The sequence below is a fragment of the Epinephelus fuscoguttatus genome, linkage group LG15 (assembly GCF_011397635.1).
Source record: "Epinephelus fuscoguttatus linkage group LG15, E.fuscoguttatus.final_Chr_v1".
Classification (NCBI taxonomy): domain Eukaryota; kingdom Metazoa; phylum Chordata; class Actinopteri; order Perciformes; family Serranidae; genus Epinephelus; species Epinephelus fuscoguttatus.
Window position 1 is genome coordinate 9,324,067 of NC_064766.1, and position 20,649 is coordinate 9,344,715.

General features: G+C 41.6%; 1 protein-coding gene across 4 annotated transcripts in view; it reads left to right on the forward strand.

The window, feature by feature from the left end:
• The window catches only part of rnf220a (ring finger protein 220a), a 192,481-nt gene extending 176,682 nt beyond the window's left edge, over positions 1-15,799 (forward strand). For all 4 annotated transcript variants that reach the window (XM_049597834.1, XM_049597833.1, XM_049597832.1 and 1 more), the window contains 3 exons: positions 4,066-4,177; positions 8,072-8,146; positions 13,995-15,799. In XM_049597834.1, the coding sequence (XP_049453791.1) occupies positions 4,066-4,177; positions 8,072-8,146; positions 13,995-14,066 (259 nt within the window). In that variant the 3' untranslated portion in view covers positions 14,067-15,799. The remainder of the gene's footprint in view (positions 1-4,065; positions 4,178-8,071; positions 8,147-13,994) is intronic.
• Positions 15,800-20,649: the final 4,850 nt, after the last annotated feature.

Here is a 20,649-nt window from a genome sequence, read left to right on the forward strand (position 1 = left end):
TACTCTATTAACTGTGCTAAATAAATATTCATTTTAGAGATAGAGAGGATGATAGAGAGGAGACAGCAGAGGTGAGTATTGCTGGAAGAAAAGGAGAATATTTTTGTGTAAAACTTTCTCTGTCTCCATTGTTTAACCGACACTGGACAAGGAAGGAGAGCCCCTTGGCAGAGTTTTGTGCTCGACTGAGCGACAGGGGGCTTTATTGGAGCTGTTAAAGGAGAGAGACAGCCTTGTTTTAGGGACAACCCCCACCCAGTCCTGTCCAGCCCAGAGTCCACTGCTGCTTTATAAGCTAGCAGGCTAATCAAGGCTAAATGGCTTTTTACAAGCTCAGAACTAATAAGAGGAGAGGGTAAAGCAGTTTATAGGGCATGGAGTGGCGAGTCAGGCTAGGAGTCCCAACTAGGTCTTTATAGACATCGAATAGTGATGGGTTACAGGGAGGAGCTAGAACAGGTAGACTTTTACCATGGAAGGTGCAAAACCTCCTTGCTACATCTGTTGTGGGAGAATGGCTCAGTGTTCTTGATCAAGACAAGTCCAGACCAGCCTCCAGATCCTGATAACCTGACTTCCCTGTGCAATAAGTACCATGAATCTCTGCAAAAATCTTTAAAATATCTCATTATTTTATTATGTAACAGATCACACCCAACAAACAGATCTCCACTTGGGCTAAAGAATGAACTGATTAGAATCTTGTGGTCAAGGGTCAAGGTCACTGTGACCTCACAAAACATGCCTTTGTCTATAACTTATGAGAATTTATATGCTAATCATGACAGAATTTCACTTAAATGTGTAATAGGGTAAAATGATGGTGCGACACTGTGACATCAGTAGTTTGCAAAAACACTTTTGTGGCCATTATTTAACACAACAATTCAGGAGTAGAAGGGAGATATTTGGTCAGATGGTCAGATACTGAATTGGTGACTCTAGTCTTGGCTGCCCAACTTGAAACAGTGCTGATTGTATAGATCGTCTGTGTTGTCAGGGGGAAGATGTGTGTGAAGCATCCATGTTTTCACAAACGTGGATGTAAATTTTAACTGCAATGTGACTGGTTTACTGAGGCATACAACTGTAAGGCAATAATTCTGATTTTTCGATACCCATTATGTGAGTGTAAGCATTCAGTTATGTTAAATGCCACCAGACAAAACAGGCAAGTAGCATTGCCATACTGTCGACCATTTTGGTGGCATCTAGGCACGTTGAACTGCCAGCTTCGACAAATACATCCCTGTGGACTTCACCATATTACAGACTTTATGGATTTAGCTGCTGGGGTAGTATGCCAATCATACGTTGCATTAAATCATATAACACTTGAGATGATTGGCTGCGAGAAAGCAAACGTACAAATAGTCATATTTTATAGACCTAAAATACATACAAAAAGGATTGAATGCAGGTATCATTAATTAAGTCGATATCTTTAGAGTGTTGAGTACCAATACCCAGCCATAGCTGCAACTAAGTACAGTTTGTGAATTATTTTTACAGTAAATCGCATGTTTAGTCTCAAAAATGTCATAAAATAGTGAAACCTTCATCATACATTCACAGAGCCCATTGTGATATCTTCTTGCTTAATTGGACCAACAGTCCAAATACCCAATTTAGAAAATATGAGACATTTGAGAGGCTGAAACCAAGGAAAGATTGGTGTTTTTTAAATGAACAAAATGTTTAATCGATCATTTCGGTTAATTAGATACCTTTAACTAATCGCTACAGCTCAAGCCATAAGTACTTACTACTGAAGCAAAATCGGATTTTGATCTAGCTTTTCAAGTATCATGAAATATAGTCCCTATACCTCAAAATTCTTACAATTTGTAACGCTTGGCATCATATAGCCATACAGGGATTGGCACATTTCAGAAGACAGGATTAGGGGCTACCAGCCAATCAAAATAGAGAATAATCACAATCTGGAAATATCCTGTTGTAAAACAGTTGCAGCGTAATTTTGAGGTTTTAGGAGATGGAAGAGAAAGAATAGTGGACTGCAGTTGTGTGAGAGTTTTTGTTGCTCCTGGATAAGTTTCTGCCAAAAGGAAATTGAACTATCTGCAAACATAAGGCTTCTACGCTCAGCTTTTACAGCGCAGCTTAACACTGGAGTGTTTTGCAAACCTGAAATGTTTAATTTTAATTTAATCTTCAATTTAGTCTAAATGTTCAATTTATTTTAATGAGCTTATTTGACGATAGGACACAAGGAAATAAGATGTAAATCTACTCATACTGCTGCATACAGTAAAAATGGATTTACAGAAACCTGCCTCTTAATAGGAAATTGAGAAATTCTGTCCTTGTTTTTCTTTCCATCTCCCTGCCTCTGCTGTTTGAGGATGCAGCAAATGAAGCCATATCCTAGGCCACACACAGGAACACACACACACAGCCACTTATCGTTCTATTTTCCTCTCACCCTCTCTCCGCTTGTCCTTCCCCATCCAGATCAATACCATAGATCAGCTAGCTATCAGGCTGCAAAATGACCACATCACCATAAACGCACACACTCACTCCCATTTTAACACACACACAGCTATTGCATCTTGCCAGAGAACGAGTGGATGGCCATAATAAACACGGGGCTGGCTCGTGCGGCCTCGTCTCACTGCGCCAAATCATCATCAGCTGCAGCGTTGTGGTCTGTGCGTCGGCCGTATTGATTTAGTTATGGCTGCTTCATATGCTGTCGGACAGTGTTAAATGCACATTTTCTGTTATCATGCTACACATTAATCAGAGGCTGCTTAGGGGCAGGAAGAAAGGGAGGGCGGTGGATAGAATGAGGGAGGGATGAAGTGAGGACACAAGGCAAGGAAATAAATTGCGATGGATAGGTGGATATAGGGATGGATGGAAAACATAAGAGAGGAGATGCAGAGGATGAGACGTGAATGTGAGATTTTGATGAAAGGAGGACAGGGCACTTGGAGTCAAAACAGGGAAACTGAAGAATGAAAAATCTGATGGAGTCTAAGGAAAATACAAAGAATTGTGGGAATGAGCAAAGAAAGGGGCTCAAGTTGTAAATGTGTTGTATGATGGGCCCTATGAAGATACAACCGAGTTAATTAGAAGAATGTCATGCTACATCTTGGACAAAGAAATTAAGGTTTGGGGGGTTTAAAGATGCCCAAGCGTGTATTGAACTGCAGAGAGACAGAAGGCAATGATAAAGAGGTTGTCAATAGAAACATGTCATACGACATACTGAGGGACAGAGAGCAGGTTTGCACTGCAGAGAGGGATATAATCAGATGGCTATGAATGGAAATCTGTGGGGAATCGAACACTGACACATTTATGTAAAGACAGGAGTTCATGAAACTGTCATTGTGGGAATGAACACATATATTTAGATATAGTAGGGTCACAGAAGAGTGCAATATTGTGTCAAGACTGATAGTATTAATGTCAACCACCATAAAGTTAGAGACAGAAGATTTCTTTTAGCCAATTTCCTGTTTTTTATTTGTCAATGCGTGTTTCCATTACATTTTTAAGTGAATTTCAAGCAAACTTTTGAGATGTTGCTAAAAAGCAATGAGAATTGGGCGCATTTCCATCAACTGGTTTTGAGCGAATGAATTCGGCTCCCTAAAGTATGATTTTTGTCAGAGGTAGGTGGCATAGGCTAAGCTTGTGTCAGCAAGTATTGGCCAGGTTTCATGCTGCCCAGAGGCAAAGACAAATCAAGGCAATGGTTCTTGTGCACTTCAAAATGCTGACAGTGGAAACAGCTCATCAGTCATTTTAGTTAACTGTTCACTAAGTCACAATATATTTGGTGAAGGTGTTTCCATATCCCATTTGTTGCATCAGCTGTGTTTCGACAAAGGCGAAAAACCACCTCAAGCATGGAGGTGTTTCGAACACTCTTCTCACATTTATTGAAGTTTGGACATGGTCTGGCTTTACTTTTTCAGTGGTTGCTAGTGTGTAATTTTACACACTGTCTTACACTCATCAATATGTCTTAGAGAGTCAGCACTAAACATCTCCACCTCTGTCTTTCTTTCTGTTCCTATCTTCCAGGGTAACAGAGGAGGAGTCTACGGCTACTACCATGGAGGCTCTGAAGGCTCGAATCAGAGAGCTGGAGAGGCAGATACTGAGAGGAGACCGATACAAGTGTCTCATCTGCATGGTGAGCATACCATTCATATGCATGTTCTCTGTTTCAAATCAGCCCTTAGTGGCAGTATTGTGCCTTTTTGTCTGGAGGCACTACATCTAGCATTTGTAGAACTTAATGTGGTATCATGTAGAAGAGCAGCCGTGGTTTATGGTATTGGTAGTTAGCGCAAGGGTTAGTAGTAGTAGTCTCTGAGGAAACCCCCGAAGGAGGATGTTGCTCTTTGCTCTGTTTGAGCTTAATGAAGAGCCCCTTCCTCATATCCTTCAATCTAACAAGTTTTGAACTAGTGGCACACAGATACTCTGTCCCAGTGCAGTGACTGGATCCTCAGAAATGAGTAAGATGACGATGCCTGTCCCATGTCACAAGCTCCCCAAATACTGCCTTCTTTTGCCCCAGTTTACTGCACTTACAACATAACTACTGCAGTCTGTGCAAACTGTAGTATGCTACAAGCCAGGGCACATTATTGCAAGCTTGTGGCCACATTGTGCTTTGTGGGTATTTGGATAGAGGCATCATATAAACAGTACATGATATGCATAATGGAAACCAGGCATAAGATCTGTTTTGTTTAATCAGAAACTGCCCTGAAAACGGTATCTCCAAACCAACCACACTCACAAAACTCACAAAAACAGTCTTGCTTTGTCTTTTCACTGTTCCAACAATCACCAACCCAGGTTTGGTTGAAATGAACCCTTAATTCACACATTTGGGTAGAAATATGTTGGCTCAATACAGTTACTCTTTATTTTATGGGAGTCTGGCGGGCTTGGCGAGGGTGATATCGGGGCAGTTTCAGGTTAAACAAAAAGGTCGGCCTCAGTAGGATCCTTTCTGTAATGTTGTCAGACACTTAAAACAATTTGACCCTGTCAGAGGCAAAAATAAGCACTTGTATTGGATGTAATTTGATGGTGCACACATGCCCTTATTGATTACATTGCAGCCTGTTTTGCCACTGCCAGCTGCAGCACCATACTGGATCCATTTTAAATATTATTGTTCCCATTAGTCAGATAGAAAACATGGGAAAACAGCATCCAGATTGAAAAATACCAAAGTTACCCTTTAATTGACCACATCACAAATCTTGATTTTTCCACTTTCTCGCTTTGGGCAGCAGACACTCTTATTACATAATGTGAAGTTTATTGTGTTATATGCTGGATACTCATTGAAGTGTGCATGTAGGAACTGTGCGCATCTCATCTCCCTCAGTTTGTGGGTGTCTAAGTAGCTTTACAAGTGAATGAGTGTTGGTGTTGCTTTTGTGTTGTGGTGGTTTATGCTCTTGCATGGCTTCGGAAGTCAACTGAATGTGCGCTGGGATAAGAGACTCTAGTGGGAAACGCATTACAACCTCAAATATGATCAGGATTCTGCTGTGTATTAATATATGTAAGATATTTTCATGGCCACAGTTGTAATTGTATGAAGCTGATGCACCCTGGTGACAATCAAAACACAAACTATAGTGCATTTTAAAGCGGAATGATGGGCCTGAGCTGTACAGCATGTATAGGTTATTGATTGGACTCCCAGATCAATAATATAAGCCATTTGTTCATCCATGACAATATCAGGGAGAGTGAGGGACAGTGTCAATATTCGTGTTCATCAGATGCTTGAGATATGACTGCACCTGCACCCCCTCATCAGAGTTTGTGTTTCCCACTTTGTGTCAAGTACCCATCCTGTCATCCTTCAAGCTAGTGGACAGTGCAGCGTCGGCATCCTGTGTGTGTGTGTGTGTCTGTGTGTGTGAAAAGCAGGTAATTACCGACGCTTGCGCTTCCTAAAGGTCGCTGGGTGCCCGAGGTGACACGGAGGGCAAGACACAGCGATCGATCACTCACTGCCCCATGGACACACGGCTCTTCTCCGCTCATCTGTCACTGTCCCTCATCTCTCTCTCTCACACACACTGAAGCATACAGAGAAACACAGATATGTATACAATGTCACACACACACACAGATCTTACACTAATCCGTCTCTGTCTGTTTTTAACTCGCCACTGTGCCCCTTCCCTGTCACGGTGTGTCTGATGTAGAAGTCATCAGGTTGCTTTCACTTGTTGGCAAACAGGAAGCATTTTAGAGGAGCTGGAGATTTCCACCACAGCCTCCAAGTATATGCAAAAACATGTGTAGCAGAGTTATGATTCACGAACTGTTGTGCATGGATCATAACCTTCCAATGCTCAGGTAGTTGTGTGTAAGTAGAAAACAAGTGCTCTCCTGCTGCAGCCAAGTTGGCTCAAGTTTATCCTCCCCTGGTCCTGAAGCGAGCTCAGGGCTGAGGTTTAGTCTCATCAGTGGATATCTACCCCCACCTACTGGTCAGCTTGGGAGGGGAGATGCAGCTTTTCTGGTTAAGAAGTGCATTTATTCATATAATAGGACAAACTTTGTTTTAAAACAAAAAGTATTAAAAGTAATATTAGTTAATGATGGTTATTCACAAGATAAAGTAAATAAAAAGAAGATCTAACAGTTTTTGGGTTTTGTGTAGTGTATTTTTCTTATAGTAAGCTGAGTATGGACTGTTGGTTCGACAGACCATGACATTTGAAAATGTTACCTTTGGCTTTAGGAACTTCTGACAGCCTTTTTTGTTTTTACCATCGATTCTGATGTTTTAAAGACCAAATGACTGATAGATTAATCACTGACGAAAATAATTGTTAGTTGTGGTTATAGTATGAACATTCACATTCATATGATTGACCCTGGTGAGCCTCATAAACATGCATCCTAACTTAGATCTTAGATATAGTAGCAATGTCAGTTAAAGTCAATGGATAATGAAGACATGTATTTCAATACTAATCTTATTATTAAAAACAGCCTTACATTTTGCAGTATCCCATCAATTGCCAATCAGATCTTGAGCAAAAATACAGTGAAAGCAACAATATTCATTGTGCCATAAAATACAGAGTGAATGACTGTACATCTGACTTACAGCTGAGTTTTTCTATTGGTCTCCTGTTAACCTTCAGACACATAGCTAAGCCATTAGCTTTCATATATCATGATTATTTAACAAAACAAAGTCAGTGCAAACACAGAGGGAGAGTTCTCAAGCGTTCCCTCAGAGCAGTCCTCATAGGCTGTCCAAGCTGTACACGCTCGCTTACGTGTGCGTGGGTCTGTGTGTCTGTCCACACGCGCGTGTGTTGCACTGTGGTGTTTGTAAGTGCTCGACCAGTACAAGCCCGCCTCTATGATTAGCTGCCACCTTTCGCCCCCTCTCCTTCCCCACCCCCACCCCTCCCTTCCGCAGAGGAAGCCTGCTATCCAGTCAGGTGCGGAGATCAAGAGCCTAGGGGTGTGGCCAGGGCCCCGGCCGCTGGCCAATGAGGTCGGAGAGAGGCAGCCTAAGTCCCTCCCCCTCGGCCTGTACTGCCTGTACAGGGGCCTTGTGATTGGTGGCTACGGCAGCGGCATAAAGAGGCTCCTCCCACAGCCCTTACGGAGGGTAAGGCACTCCCTCCCTCCTCCGCTCCTCTTCCCCCCTCCTCCTCCCCCCTCATCTGTCCGTTCTTTTCGAGAGGAAAAGAAAAGAGCGCCCATCAGATTGGGTTCATTCATGGCTTTCTCCCTCATCTTCTCCTCCCTCTGCCTGCTTCCCTCCGTCTCTGCTCGTTGCCTGCCCGATATCGTGTCCATGTGTGTGTGACGTGCAGGTTGCTGGTGCAGTTGCCTCCCATGCTGCCTTGCTCAGTGGTTCTGTGGCTGCTGGCTGTGTCGTTTCATGGTTAGTGGTTTGATGCTGTTGGTCAGGGAATGTACAGTGTTGTTTTGGTTGTTGTTACCCGGCATGTGCGTGTCCTTTTGAATTTGGTGTAACTTCATGTTTCCTCTCTCTCTGTCTCTTTCTGTGTGTTCCTAGGACTCCTACACGATGCCACTCACTTCCATCCAGTGCTGGCACGTGCATTGTGAAGAATGCTGGCTCAGGACTCTGGTACGCACAAACTCACACACTTGTCCACGACCACACACACTCCTCCGTGCTGCAGGGCAGCTCCTCATGACATGCAGTTATTGCAGCCTCATTTCATAGTCAGTGAGTTTCTCTCTGTAGCTGTGCCCCATAGGGAGGAACTAAAATGGAATATTCCTCAAATGACCTGTTCTCTCGCCCCACACACACATATGCGTGCGCACACACACAGACGCACACAAAATCTAGGCAATGCAAACACTTGGAGTTCTGTAGGGGAAAAGCTTAGATGGAATGGCCCCCAAAAGGCCTGTTAAAATGTTGGAATAAAGTGGTCAACTCGAACCTCCAATGAGTTCAACATAGTGCCCCAGGTATACACACACACACACACACACACACACACACATACACACAGGCAGTGGTTTGTTGGTTATTAGTTAGTCTAATATATTCAGTAGTGTATAATTAGCTGGTGCTAATGTGGTAAATGGAGCGCGGTGTTTCTGCTGCTGGCAGGATAAACAGTCTTCTCATTGGCTTTCTTTGGCATCTTTGCTGTTATGTCCTCTTTTTTTCCACATCCTTTATTTTTGTCTTCTGCATTTTCCTCTTCTCTTACCTTTTCTCTCTCAAGCCTCTTCTTCATCACCTCAGTGGCTCTGTCTTTTTAGCACTATCAGGTGGGACGCATCAACAGTTACAAACAGTTCCCCACCTTTTGCGCCCTTTGATATTATATTTGCAATTATAAATACACTCTTAGCATAATTACAGGACCAAACACACAGGGAGAAGGGCTGCAATGAATATAATATATAATATAATTGTGTGCAAATGCTGCAGAACAACTAACAAACTACAAAGAAACAATTCCAGTAGAGTTATTTTCACTAACCACATGAGAGCATCCTGGGAATCCAGAGATGGAGATTAAGGTCTTTGAGTCCACTGTGGCCCAAAGGATTTCTTAACAACTATTTGAGGGATTTTGAGTGACATTCATAGTCTCCAGAGGATGAATTTGGCTTTGGTCATAAACACTAAATGTAAATATACCCTGAATTTGGGCTGTCACTGAAAATTTGGTAGATGTCTAACCATAGCCAAAGTGTAGACGTCATCAATTATACGGCTATGTAGAGACCATGTCCAAAAAATGGAGATAAACATATTTTAATTACTGTTGACTCTCCATACGTAACTGAATATCATACCACACGCCATCTGCAATGGCGAAAATTACATTTCATCAATTTCAAAATTAAATCGGCTAGATTTGGGTTACATGTAGCTAGACTAAATCGGAGCTAAATATAGCCAATATGTTTAAATCACGACTATCACTTGCTGGGTAATGTTTGTCAGTAAGTTAACTCAAATTTGCACCTTTAAGCTCCAAGCACACAAAAGTACTTCTTAGTTGAGACTGATTAATGAGACCGACAGGTTTAATTAGTGAAGCACCAATTTTGAAATTCTGTGCAGATACTGGGGGTGAGAGTCACCAGAGGATACACGATACAATATAATCACGACGCTTAGATCACGATACAATATTATTGCCATTTTAGCGATTATTGCAATAAAATATTTTGCAATACATTGATTACCTGTTTTCAACTGTAATTTATGCCCCCAAGAGAAAACCTTGTCAACACCTGTTTTATCAAATAGGATAACGTTTTTGGTCCATTCATCGCATCTTAGCCATTTTTATGCAGCTGCAAAATGTATCTTGTGGACTGAAAAGGCAATTGATTATATTATTCCTGTAGACTATCAAAAATATTAATTTGTAATATTAACAATTTATATGACAAAAAATCAATACTTGGCACTGTGTGACGATACCATATTGCCACCCAAAAATATTGCAGTACTATGCTGTATCAATTTTTTCCTCCACCCCTAGCAGATATCGATGGGTTTTTTTTGTGTCTCTGCACTGCCGATAGCCATAGCTGGAGGCGTTATGTTTTTGGATTGCCTGTCCATCCATCCCTCCCATTCTCGTGAAGGTGATATCTCACAACAGCACTGAGGGAATTTCTTCAAATTTGGCAAAATAACATTCAGTTGAACTCAGTGGTGTACTGATTAGATTTTGGTGGTCAGAGGTCAATGTGACCTTTTATCCGTCTCATTCTTGTGAACACAAAATCTCCAGAACACCTTAAGAGAATTTCTTGAAACTGAAGAATTCTTACGTTAAGTATGACAAAACTTACCATAAATGTCTGATGGGATATAATGATGAAGTGGTGACATTTTATATCCAAAAGGTCAAAGGTCAGCCTCACTGTGACATCCTAATATTCCGCATAAAGCACTTTGCTGGCCATTACTCAATGGCATAACTCAGGAGCAGAAGGGAGACTTGTGGTCAGTTACCTAATTGGTGACAGTAATCATGGGTGCCCACCTTGAATCTGTGCTGCTTGTGTAGGTCTTCTGTGGCTGAGGGATACAACTGCAAGGGTTGTAATTCTAGTTGTTGATGTGGGGTTTTTCTGTTCATTTTTTGTTTTTGTTGTTCCTTGTTACCAGGGAAACTGTTGTAAGGTCATTCAGCCCCTCATTACAGTACCTTTGTATGGAGGTAGTGTAATAAAAAATCAATCATACACATTTATGAAACAACCTTTAAATAATCCTGTTTCATCTGAAAACATTTTTGTTGTTTAAAATACTTCTAAGCCTTTCTACTATATATAATATATATAAATCATAACTCTCCTAATATCTGTTTCACATTGCTGTAAAAACGTAACAGATTTCTTCTCATAACAACTATATTTGTTCAAGTTTCTCACAAAAAACTAAATCCTGCAACATTACATTTGAACACATCATGAGAACGTTATAATTTACTTTTGCACAATGCTCATTTTTCCCGAAGAGAGTTTGAACGCATAATAATAATAAACTTTATTTATATAGCACCTTTCATACAGGGAGGTGTAGCTCAAAGTGCTTTACAACAAAGAAAAACAGACAAATACAATTTAAAAAAACAAAAAAAAGTGCAAATCCTGCACAGTGAAACCAAGATGTACCATTATGTAGTCCTGCATTTTTAAACCATAAGACAAAGTTTTTGTTTTTGTTTTTTTGTTTTTATTTTGTGGAATACATCACATATTGCAGCTTCACCAACCACTTGTGTGGCTACAGACTTTCAGTTTTGTCTCAAGGCTTGTGTCATGCCAAAAGTGCCCAGTAATTGATTGTAATGTGATTGAGTGCATGAAATTATCACAGATTTTGGCATTTGATGAACATTCTTACAGCAAATTACAGGTGACATTTGAAATGCCATGTACCTGATGGCTGATGTTTTTGTAAAAGTAAAATAAGAGTAAGAAGGCACATAGCTAATGTGCCCTCATTCATGTTTAATTGGGCATTTAGATGTGTTAATGATAACCTGGAACATGCATCCAATATAAGATCAATACTGATTCATGAAGAACTTCATGTGGGTACAAACAGTCAGAGCATGTTTTATAAATTACTTGTAGAGTTTTCTAATTTTCTCATTAAATTGTTTAGGGAGACCATAAGAAAACATTCTTGAATGAGGTCCATTGTTTCCATCTGCCATGTACCTGTGTGTGTGTGTGTGTGTGTGTGTGTGTGTGTGTGTGTGCTGCCATCGCAGGTCTAATGTATGGGGCATTAAACTCGTAGCCTGGAGACAGCTATAAAAACGGGAGGGCCAAGCTGATCAAAGTAAATGCCTGGGAATCTAGTTAACGTCAGCCCAGCCCCTTACCGCTTTAATGAGCAAGGCAGCTGGAGCGCAGCGTGACGGGCACACACCCACACACACTTACCGCCCACACTAAACAGGAGTACACAGCTTCGACAGGCATGCAAACAAACAAGAAGACGCGTATCAAGAAATCTCAACCCATACTCAGTGCTACTGCAGAAACCTATGTGCATCCATTTTAAACCATCCCAGACTTTCTTCTATCTCTTCTTCTCTCTTTCTTCACCGCCACTATGTTCTTTCTTCTTTATTCTCCCTTGAGACATGAAGAGACTGTTTTGAGTACTCTGGAGCCACAAATCCTCTTACCAGGAGGGTGTGAGATCTGTCAGACTCTTGCACCACCTCGGTCCTCACGAGTGTGTGTGTGTTCGCCCTTTAGACTACCTTAGACCATGCACCCACTCCAAAGAGTTTATTCAGTGGCTTACAGGAAAGAAGCCTATAAATCTTTGGGGTCAGACTAGCCTGTACTTTTGTACTGACCAGTAAGGATTTAGAAAGTTCAGATCCTCCACATTCTGTTGTACCCGTGTTAGATGTCACACACAGTGCTTCACGGGGAAGACTGAACTCACACTCTTTATGTTTTACACACCTTCTACTCACATTACAGCGAACTGGTGAACGTCTCCACATACCAGAGAGATACTTTAGGGATGGGTAATAGTCAGTTTTGTAGCTCAGATACATCTTAACAGGTCAAAACGTCTGTTACAGCTGTAAGCATTGGTAACATAAAAAAGCAGTTGCTGCAGCTTCCTCTCCTAACTAACTCCAGATGTACCATAATACATCATTTATTTACATAATTTATTTTGACATTTATGTTTATTCATACATCTGTAACCCATGGAAAAACAGCACAGTGAAAACTGCAGGAATGTGCCTATAGCCAGCAGTTACCACCCAACACAGAAAGGAACAAACTAACTGGTAAAGAGGCAGGGAAGAGACGGAGAGGTGGAGGACAGTGGTGGAGACCACCCAGTCAGAATGCTGTTACTGTGTCAGCCCTGTGTTGCATATTATCACCTGCTGCTTTACTGCAGATGGCACAGTATCAAAGCAGTGCAGAGGTCTGATGGGAGGACGGTGGGATGGTGCTCTGCTGTCAACAGGCGAGTTTACATTTACATAGAGGGAGGCCAAAGTTGTAGTTAAATGACAAATTTTGGCTCAGCTGTGTAGCACTGGTCAACTGTCGAAAGACACATAGTATCATTAACATGCAGCCCCTGTACAGATCGGGGGGGTTTCTGTAGAGAGTGAATGATCTTAGTTCAGTGTGTTCTCTGCATTTCCACTAATGATTATATTCAATCTTGCTAATTTTTCCGGTTAAGCTTTGTAATTTATAGAATTTCGAAGACTTAGAAATACCAGAGGACGTGATATAGCCAAGTAGGGTATGTTCCTGGATCGACATCCTACTTTGCGATCCTGAGCTAACATTTCGATCAACCAATCACAGCCCTCTGACATCATCAGCGTGCTGTCTTCTCTCAAAAAATCACTGCCATGTTGCCATCCTGGATCCACATAAACAAATAATCCAGGATCAATATAGCAATGAAGGTCCTGGATGATTATGAGCAAATCTGTCCTAAATCAAAATGGTGATGATTGTCCTGAATCCACAAACAAATTTTCCAGGGTCCATGATAAAATTACATATACCATGTTAGAAGATTTTGGCTATATCGACCACCCCTAAGAGAAGTTGCATTAAAAGATAGGTGATACAAATTAAACAGGGACCCACTCATAAACATTGCTCTTTAGCACTGCTAGTGGTCAAAAACTTCACAGGGTTCCTTTAACCCTCAGAGAAGGAGAAGAGTGGAGACACTAAATCATGCAGCAACGTTCTTGTGCTTTCATTTGCATACACTGACCTGAGACACATCAGTATCAGATTCAGCTCAGGTGACAGTGACTGATTCTCACGTTTGAGAAGCTGGAACCAACATGTTTGGTAGTTCGATGAATTAAGAGTTATGTATCAGCACTATAATTTTGATTGAATGCATTAGTGAGTAGATATTACCTTATTCTGACCGTATCTCGTCTTCTCTCCATCCATCACAGGGGAACAAGAAGCTGTGCCCGCAGTGCAACACCATCACCTCACCCGGAGACCTGAGACGTGTCTACTTGTAAAGAGCACACCTCTGCCCCCCCCTCCTCCCGCCTCTTCGTCGTTCCGATTCATTCCTCTTCTCATCTTGGATTTCATCGTCCTCCCTCGTCGATCCTTATTTGTTTGCCCTCTCTCATGGCCTGGGTTGCTCGCTCCAAACCCTCCAAGAGCGTACAGAGACAAGACGGCTGTCTTTGAGACTCCACTGGCTCTTTCAGGAGGGCAAAAACTGGATGAAACTGAATGACTGAGCAGAACTCACTGACTCTCCAGCTGGCTGCCTGGCCACCTAAAAAAAAAAAAAGAAAAAAGAAAAAAAAGAAGACAGAGACCTGCAATCCCACTGGTCAACAGGCTTGTTTCCTCTGCCTCACTGACATGACTCCCTGTACATGTAACATAGGGTATTATCCACTGAAGGACTTAAAGCCAGTGGAGAACCTTGACACCCAGCTAAACCCTGCTGAAACGTGGTAGCTTCACGCTGCTGAAGCTGGACCTGAAAGGAACTTCTTAATACAGAATATAAAGACTTCTTTTTTTCCCCTCTAGCTCTTCTATGACATTTCGATGGTGCTGGACAATGGGCTCTACCCCGAAGACTCGACAGAAAGCTTCTTTTTTGTTCACTATCCCAGAGAGAAAACTCTTGTCTTCATGCCCCTGTTGCTTAAGAGAATTAAAAAAGGGCCTGTCCACTAAAACTGAGCTTTCAACCAAACTGAGAATAACCTCACAACCTTGAAAAGGAGTTTGACACTCCTCCTCCACCTCTTCTTCCTCTCGCGAGCCCTTCCCTCCCCTTCTTCCCTCTTTTGTGGTGTTCTAGTGAAGTAAACCAAAATTTCTCCCCCTCCAAGATGCAGTGCAAGCACATGTAATATAGTTCTATGTATGTTTACAATGTTGGGTGTAAATGACATAGAGTTCACACACGCATACGTACACACACATGCATATACATTACCATCAGCTGACACAAACAGAAGTATATAATATCAAAGTCCTGTTGTAAGTTGGAAGGGTCTGGGAATGATGTTTGGGGGAAAAAAAATGGCTGGAATAAAAGAAGCCTTCTGTATTTTTAAAAAAGATCATTTGAAGATCCGTTATTTCACTGTACAGGAATAAAAAATTTAAGTAATAATAAACGACTCAAGACTAGATGGTCAAGATTTAGGTGGTGTAATTTTTCTGCAGAGTACCCTGAAAAACTGTAGAACATGAAGCAAGGAAAGATCTTTTGTTAGTTTTATGAAGTGGAGAGATTCCTACTGCCCAAGATTTACTGCAAACAAGCAGAAAGATGGAACTGCTCTTTAGTTGCAACAATTTCCAACTGAGCCTCTTCTTTTAACCTCCATTACTGCTTCCTCTCAGTTGGAGTAACATCATGCTCAGATCATAGTCTAGAAATGTTTTGTTTTACCCCTACATGTCTCAAAGAAAGCTTTTTTCCATTGTTCTCATACTGCTACGCTGCACAAAGGTCCCAAAATGGCAACCCCCGAAGGGCAGGTTCTTTCTAGCTATAACAGATGAGGGAAGTCTCTGGAAAAGAAGGATCGCCAAAGGCTGAACTGGCAACTTCCAGATCCCACAGCATTTCCCCCCTTCCCTTTACGGCAGCAGCAGCAGCAGCAGCAACCAAGGTGGTGGTGTGCTTTGTGTTTGTAAAACTATGTATTCTGTGATGTCTGTATTGTTGTAAGAAATGCTGAAAAAAAAAGAAAAAATAAAACTTCTCAAATACCGTGAGTGGTCTTGTTCACACAGCCTGGGTGGTGAAAAAAGTGTTCCTGTGTTCCCTAAAATTAAGGTGAAGGAGACAGCCTTAATACAGAAGGTGCATTCTGTTTATGTGCAGTTTTAATAGACCTTGTGTGTCATCTCTGTGTTTGGCTCTTTTTATGCCTCTACGCTGGCAACAGCCATGTCAGAGGGCTGCTTGTTACATGCCTGTACATAACCTCAGTCCGTCCGTCCCATTCTAAGATAAGATACACCTTTATTGAGCCCATAATTGAGAAATTCCAGTGTTACAGCAGTCAGGGGAAAGAGTCAGATTAAAGATGTCAATACTTAAAAACTTAAATTAATGAACAAGATATCTCAAGGACGTCTTGAGGGAATTTCCTTAAATTTGGCACAAACATCCACTTGGACCCAACAATGACGTGATTAGATTTTGATGGTCAAAGGTCAGTATGACCTCACAAAGCCAATCTTTGGCCATAACTCAAGAATTCATTTGCTCATTACAACAAAATTTCACACAAATGTCTAATAGGATAAAAATAATGAAGCGATGACATTTTATATCCAACTTCAACTTCACTGTGGCATCATAATGTTCTGCAGAAACACTTCTCTGGCCATTTTTAAATATCGAAATTCAGGGACAGAGGGGGAGACATTTGGTCAGATACTGAATTGGTGGCACTTATTTTGGATGCCCACCTTAAAAACTGCCGATGCTATAGAGCCTTGTAGCCTTGCAGCAACATCTATATTTGAAGCATTGCCAACTGTCATGGCTACGTGATCCTGGACTGAAATGGATGTAAACTATAACTTGACTGGTTGGCGGCAGCATACAACTGGAAGGAGGTTATTTCAGTTTGCTTGAAGTCGATCAATTCCGTCCACTGAAATAATGTACAAGGCTCACCTTTTGTGTTCATAGATAAATTAGAACAGCACTCAGCTAAGGCCTTATCACACAGTGTTAACGAAACTGAGAAATGCTTAATGTATCCGTGTTGTGATTTGGATCCGCTCCAAAATTTATCAGGTTCTTCCTTGGCCCATGGCACCCCCTTCTACTAAGTGTCATGAAAATCAGGCCAGTAGTTTTTCTGTAATCCTGCTAACAAACAAACAAACCAAACCTAAAACATAACCTCTTTTGCGGAGGTAATGAAGAGGGTCTGGGATCCCTCTTTGTAACTAGACCAGTAATTCTGGGGCAATAAAGCATGAGATGATCTCTAATGATGAACCTTTATTTTTGTTTTAGGCATATTCCCTTTGGTTTTAGCTCATGATGTAGTTGCACATCCTGGTAGGTGAAATACTGTACAGGATATGATGGGACGTTATTGCATTCATATTTTGATTCCTCCGACTTTTTGTCTATTTGAACCTGTGCCAGAAGTGACAAGTCACACAAAAGGATTGTGTCAGTATGGCAGAGTATTAGGGCAACATTGAGGACTTTTTCGAGAATAGTCATTACAAGACAACATTAATTTCTTTACGAGGATGAAGTCAATTATCTATTATAAATATTTTGAGGGGGAAAATGAGCAGGCGTGATTTACATAGTGCACTTTCCCAGATTAGGTTGTGTCTAATCAAAGTAGCACAAACTAACTGACAGAGTAAGCCTGAGGCCAGCTGGTATTATTGGTACTGGTAGTTCTGCGGTCATACTGTACAATAAAAACGCCATCTATTGTCGGGTTAGGTTTAGGTGCTGTGCAGTGGGGCTCAAAACCTATTTTTTCCCCAAACTCACCTGAGAGGTTTGTCTGGCTATGCCAAACCTGTTACCACTTAAAATAACAACCCCAAAAATAATAGTATAGTTTGTAAAATACCGAATACAGCATTTGTTTTATGGTAATGTGACAGTAAAAGGTGTTTGTATCAATCCATTTGTTGAATATATAACTCTACAACTAGAATGCCTTTGGAGACATTAGTTCTTAGCACTGCTCAGGCAAGCTGGCGAAGACGCAAGCTTGTAGAAGATGCTGCCATGCTAAAGCCTGTTTTCCATAAAGTGAAATTACCACATGTATATGTGTTAGATCATTGTCAGAGTAAGTCATTAAGACAAGTGTTGTCAGATGCTAATAAAGTTTTATTGCGAGGGAGGAAACCACAGCAGGAGGTGAGTCTAAAAGCTCAAAACCCAACTGGTTACGCTGATCCCAAAACCATAATGTCTCAGATCACATTCCTGCCATAGCCAGCGTGAGTGAATCCATCCCAACCACTGAAAACATTAAGTGTGAACGTAAAGATGAAAAACACTGTTGCCAGATAGCTGTTACTGAGTATTTGCAATCTCCAAACCTAAACTGTGGTAACCCTGATGATATCATCGGAGTATTTTCCATAGACTGTATAAAATAATGAATGTAGCCACTGTGGCATCACCCAATGGTTTGTGGACTCCCATTTTGAGGCCTCAAGTTTGGCAATTAGGTGTCATTTTGGATTTTTGGAGCCAGAAGTGACCTCATGTAACCATATAGCTAATTTAAAGTGGTGAAATTCACCCCCAGTACAGTTGTCAGGAATGGGGAAATTAGGTATAGAGACCAATGTTTTGTACCAGCCTCTAAATGTGTTTATTTCAGCTGTAAAGTTGGGCATTCTGACATAGAGGTGTGTGAAGATTGAATCGTGTTTGCAGCCAGCCTCTAGTGGCCATTAGACGAACTGCAGATTTTGGCACCTCTGCGTTGACTGCATTTTTCAGCCCCAGGTTGCCCCTTGGTATTTTCTTTTAATGTATTTAAGACTATCTGGCTATGAAACAGGTACAAAGACACCAAACAAAACCATGACATATTTTTCACTGTACCACACTGACATCTAGGAGTAGTAACACAGATAAGTGGGTCTACTACTGAGAGCTGATTTAGGATTGGTAGTTATTAAGGCAGTTGCTAGTAATCAAGCTGCTCCAGTTTCTCTGTTTATGAAGCAGATCCAGAAGACAGCATTGCCATCTAGAGGACTTAAACACCCAGTCACTGCTCTCTCCATAAAACTCCACATAATCCCACTACTGCTATCAGGCAGCTATCAGCAGATCTCCAGATGGTGTCAGCATGCTCAGGGAAAAAGGTGTGTATGTGTGAGTGCGCGCCTGCTTGTTAAACAGTGTTATAGAAGCCAACCGTGCCAAACATCAGAGCTCATTTAGCCGCCGCCAGTAACATGAATTACAACAATATGATCTCTCACCACGCTCAGATCTGTGTCCAAGCCTTTTTACTCAGACCAAGGTGAGGCCTTATTAGACCCAGCCCTGCCCAGTAAGCGCTCCTGTAAGTGCTGTCAGATGCTAATAAAGTTGCAGTGAATGTACTGACAGCGTATTGTCAGCAGGAGATAAAGTTTGTAGAATATTTTGGAGTTGTGTTGAGTGAGGCAGCACGCTAGTTAGCTTAATGTGTTAGCTGGTTGTTGCTGGCTAGCATGTGGTGTTAAAGAAAGAATAGCTTGCTTCAGGGCTGTGTTTAATGTATAGGTGAGGTAGGTGGCTTTGGGATGCTGAAACACACTGTTGAAGCCTCTATGTGGCGTAGGCCCAACTCAACCAAACACCAGTTACTGAGAGGGTGCCCACCTGATGACCCTGCAGATCCACCCAAACACAATATACCTTTTTCACAGGAGATATTTTGACATAGTGAAAAGCACAGGTGTATTTAATAACATTAATGACAGCTGCATTCCATTAAAGGAAGCCTTGGTATTGTCCATGCTGGCTCACTGGAATAGCTCACTGGAAAACTTCAAATGTCCATTGTGGACAGAGTACCCTGAGGTACCATGAGGAGTATACCCCTCATGGCAACGGCCCTCCCCTAGCAGCACAATGCATCATGCCACACTGCAAAAGATGCTCATAAATGGATCTCTACTGAGCATCTGTGGGACATGCTGGAACCCCACCTTACAACCAACAAGTCTCAGTCACACCCAGGTGCCAGACACTACAGCACACCTCCAGAGATCTTGTGTCGAGGCCTTGACAGGTCAGAGCTGAGTCGAATGCAAGGAGGCCCCACCAAGGTCACGTCCCACAAATGCTCGATCAGATTGGGATCTAGGAAATGTTGAGGACAGGTAGACGCTTTGAGCTCTTTGTTACGTGACATGACATGGTGCATTGTTCTGCTGGTTGGGCCACTGCTGTGGTATTTGGTCTGCAACAGTGTTTGAGTGGGTGGAGCGTCTCAAGTGGCATCCACATGAATCCTAGGACCTAAAGTTGCCCATCAGAACTTCGCAGTGTAACAAAATGATCAGTTTTATTCACTTCACCTGCCAGTGGTTTTAATGTTTTGGCTGATCTGTGTATATATTAAATAAGTAACAACAACTCCAGATGTCCTTTTTCTTTTAGCGTAAAGACGTACAGCACAACTACATTCTGAAAACATTCATCCATCTACGAAACAAATGGTGAACAGGCATGTTTAAGAAAAATATGTGCAGTTTTAACAATATGTCTCGGTTTTTCCACATTCAGTCAGTCTACTATGTGAATTTACCATACACTCCTGTGTAGTAATGCTGGCATCACCACACGTTTGGTGAAAGCTATTTGAGGAAGCAGGTTATCCCCTGCCTTACAGACCATACACATCTAAAATTTTGGCAGTGCCTAAGTAATAGATTTCCATCAACATTGTTAAAAGATCGAAATCTGATACTGATTTTTTTGTGCTGAAGCTGCTGATTTACAATATTTTGTACAATGTCCAACATTAAAATATGACCACAAAGTATTCACTGTTTTTTCAGAGAACTGTAATCCGACTGGAGTGGAAAAGTCTCTGAAGCAGCATTTTATAT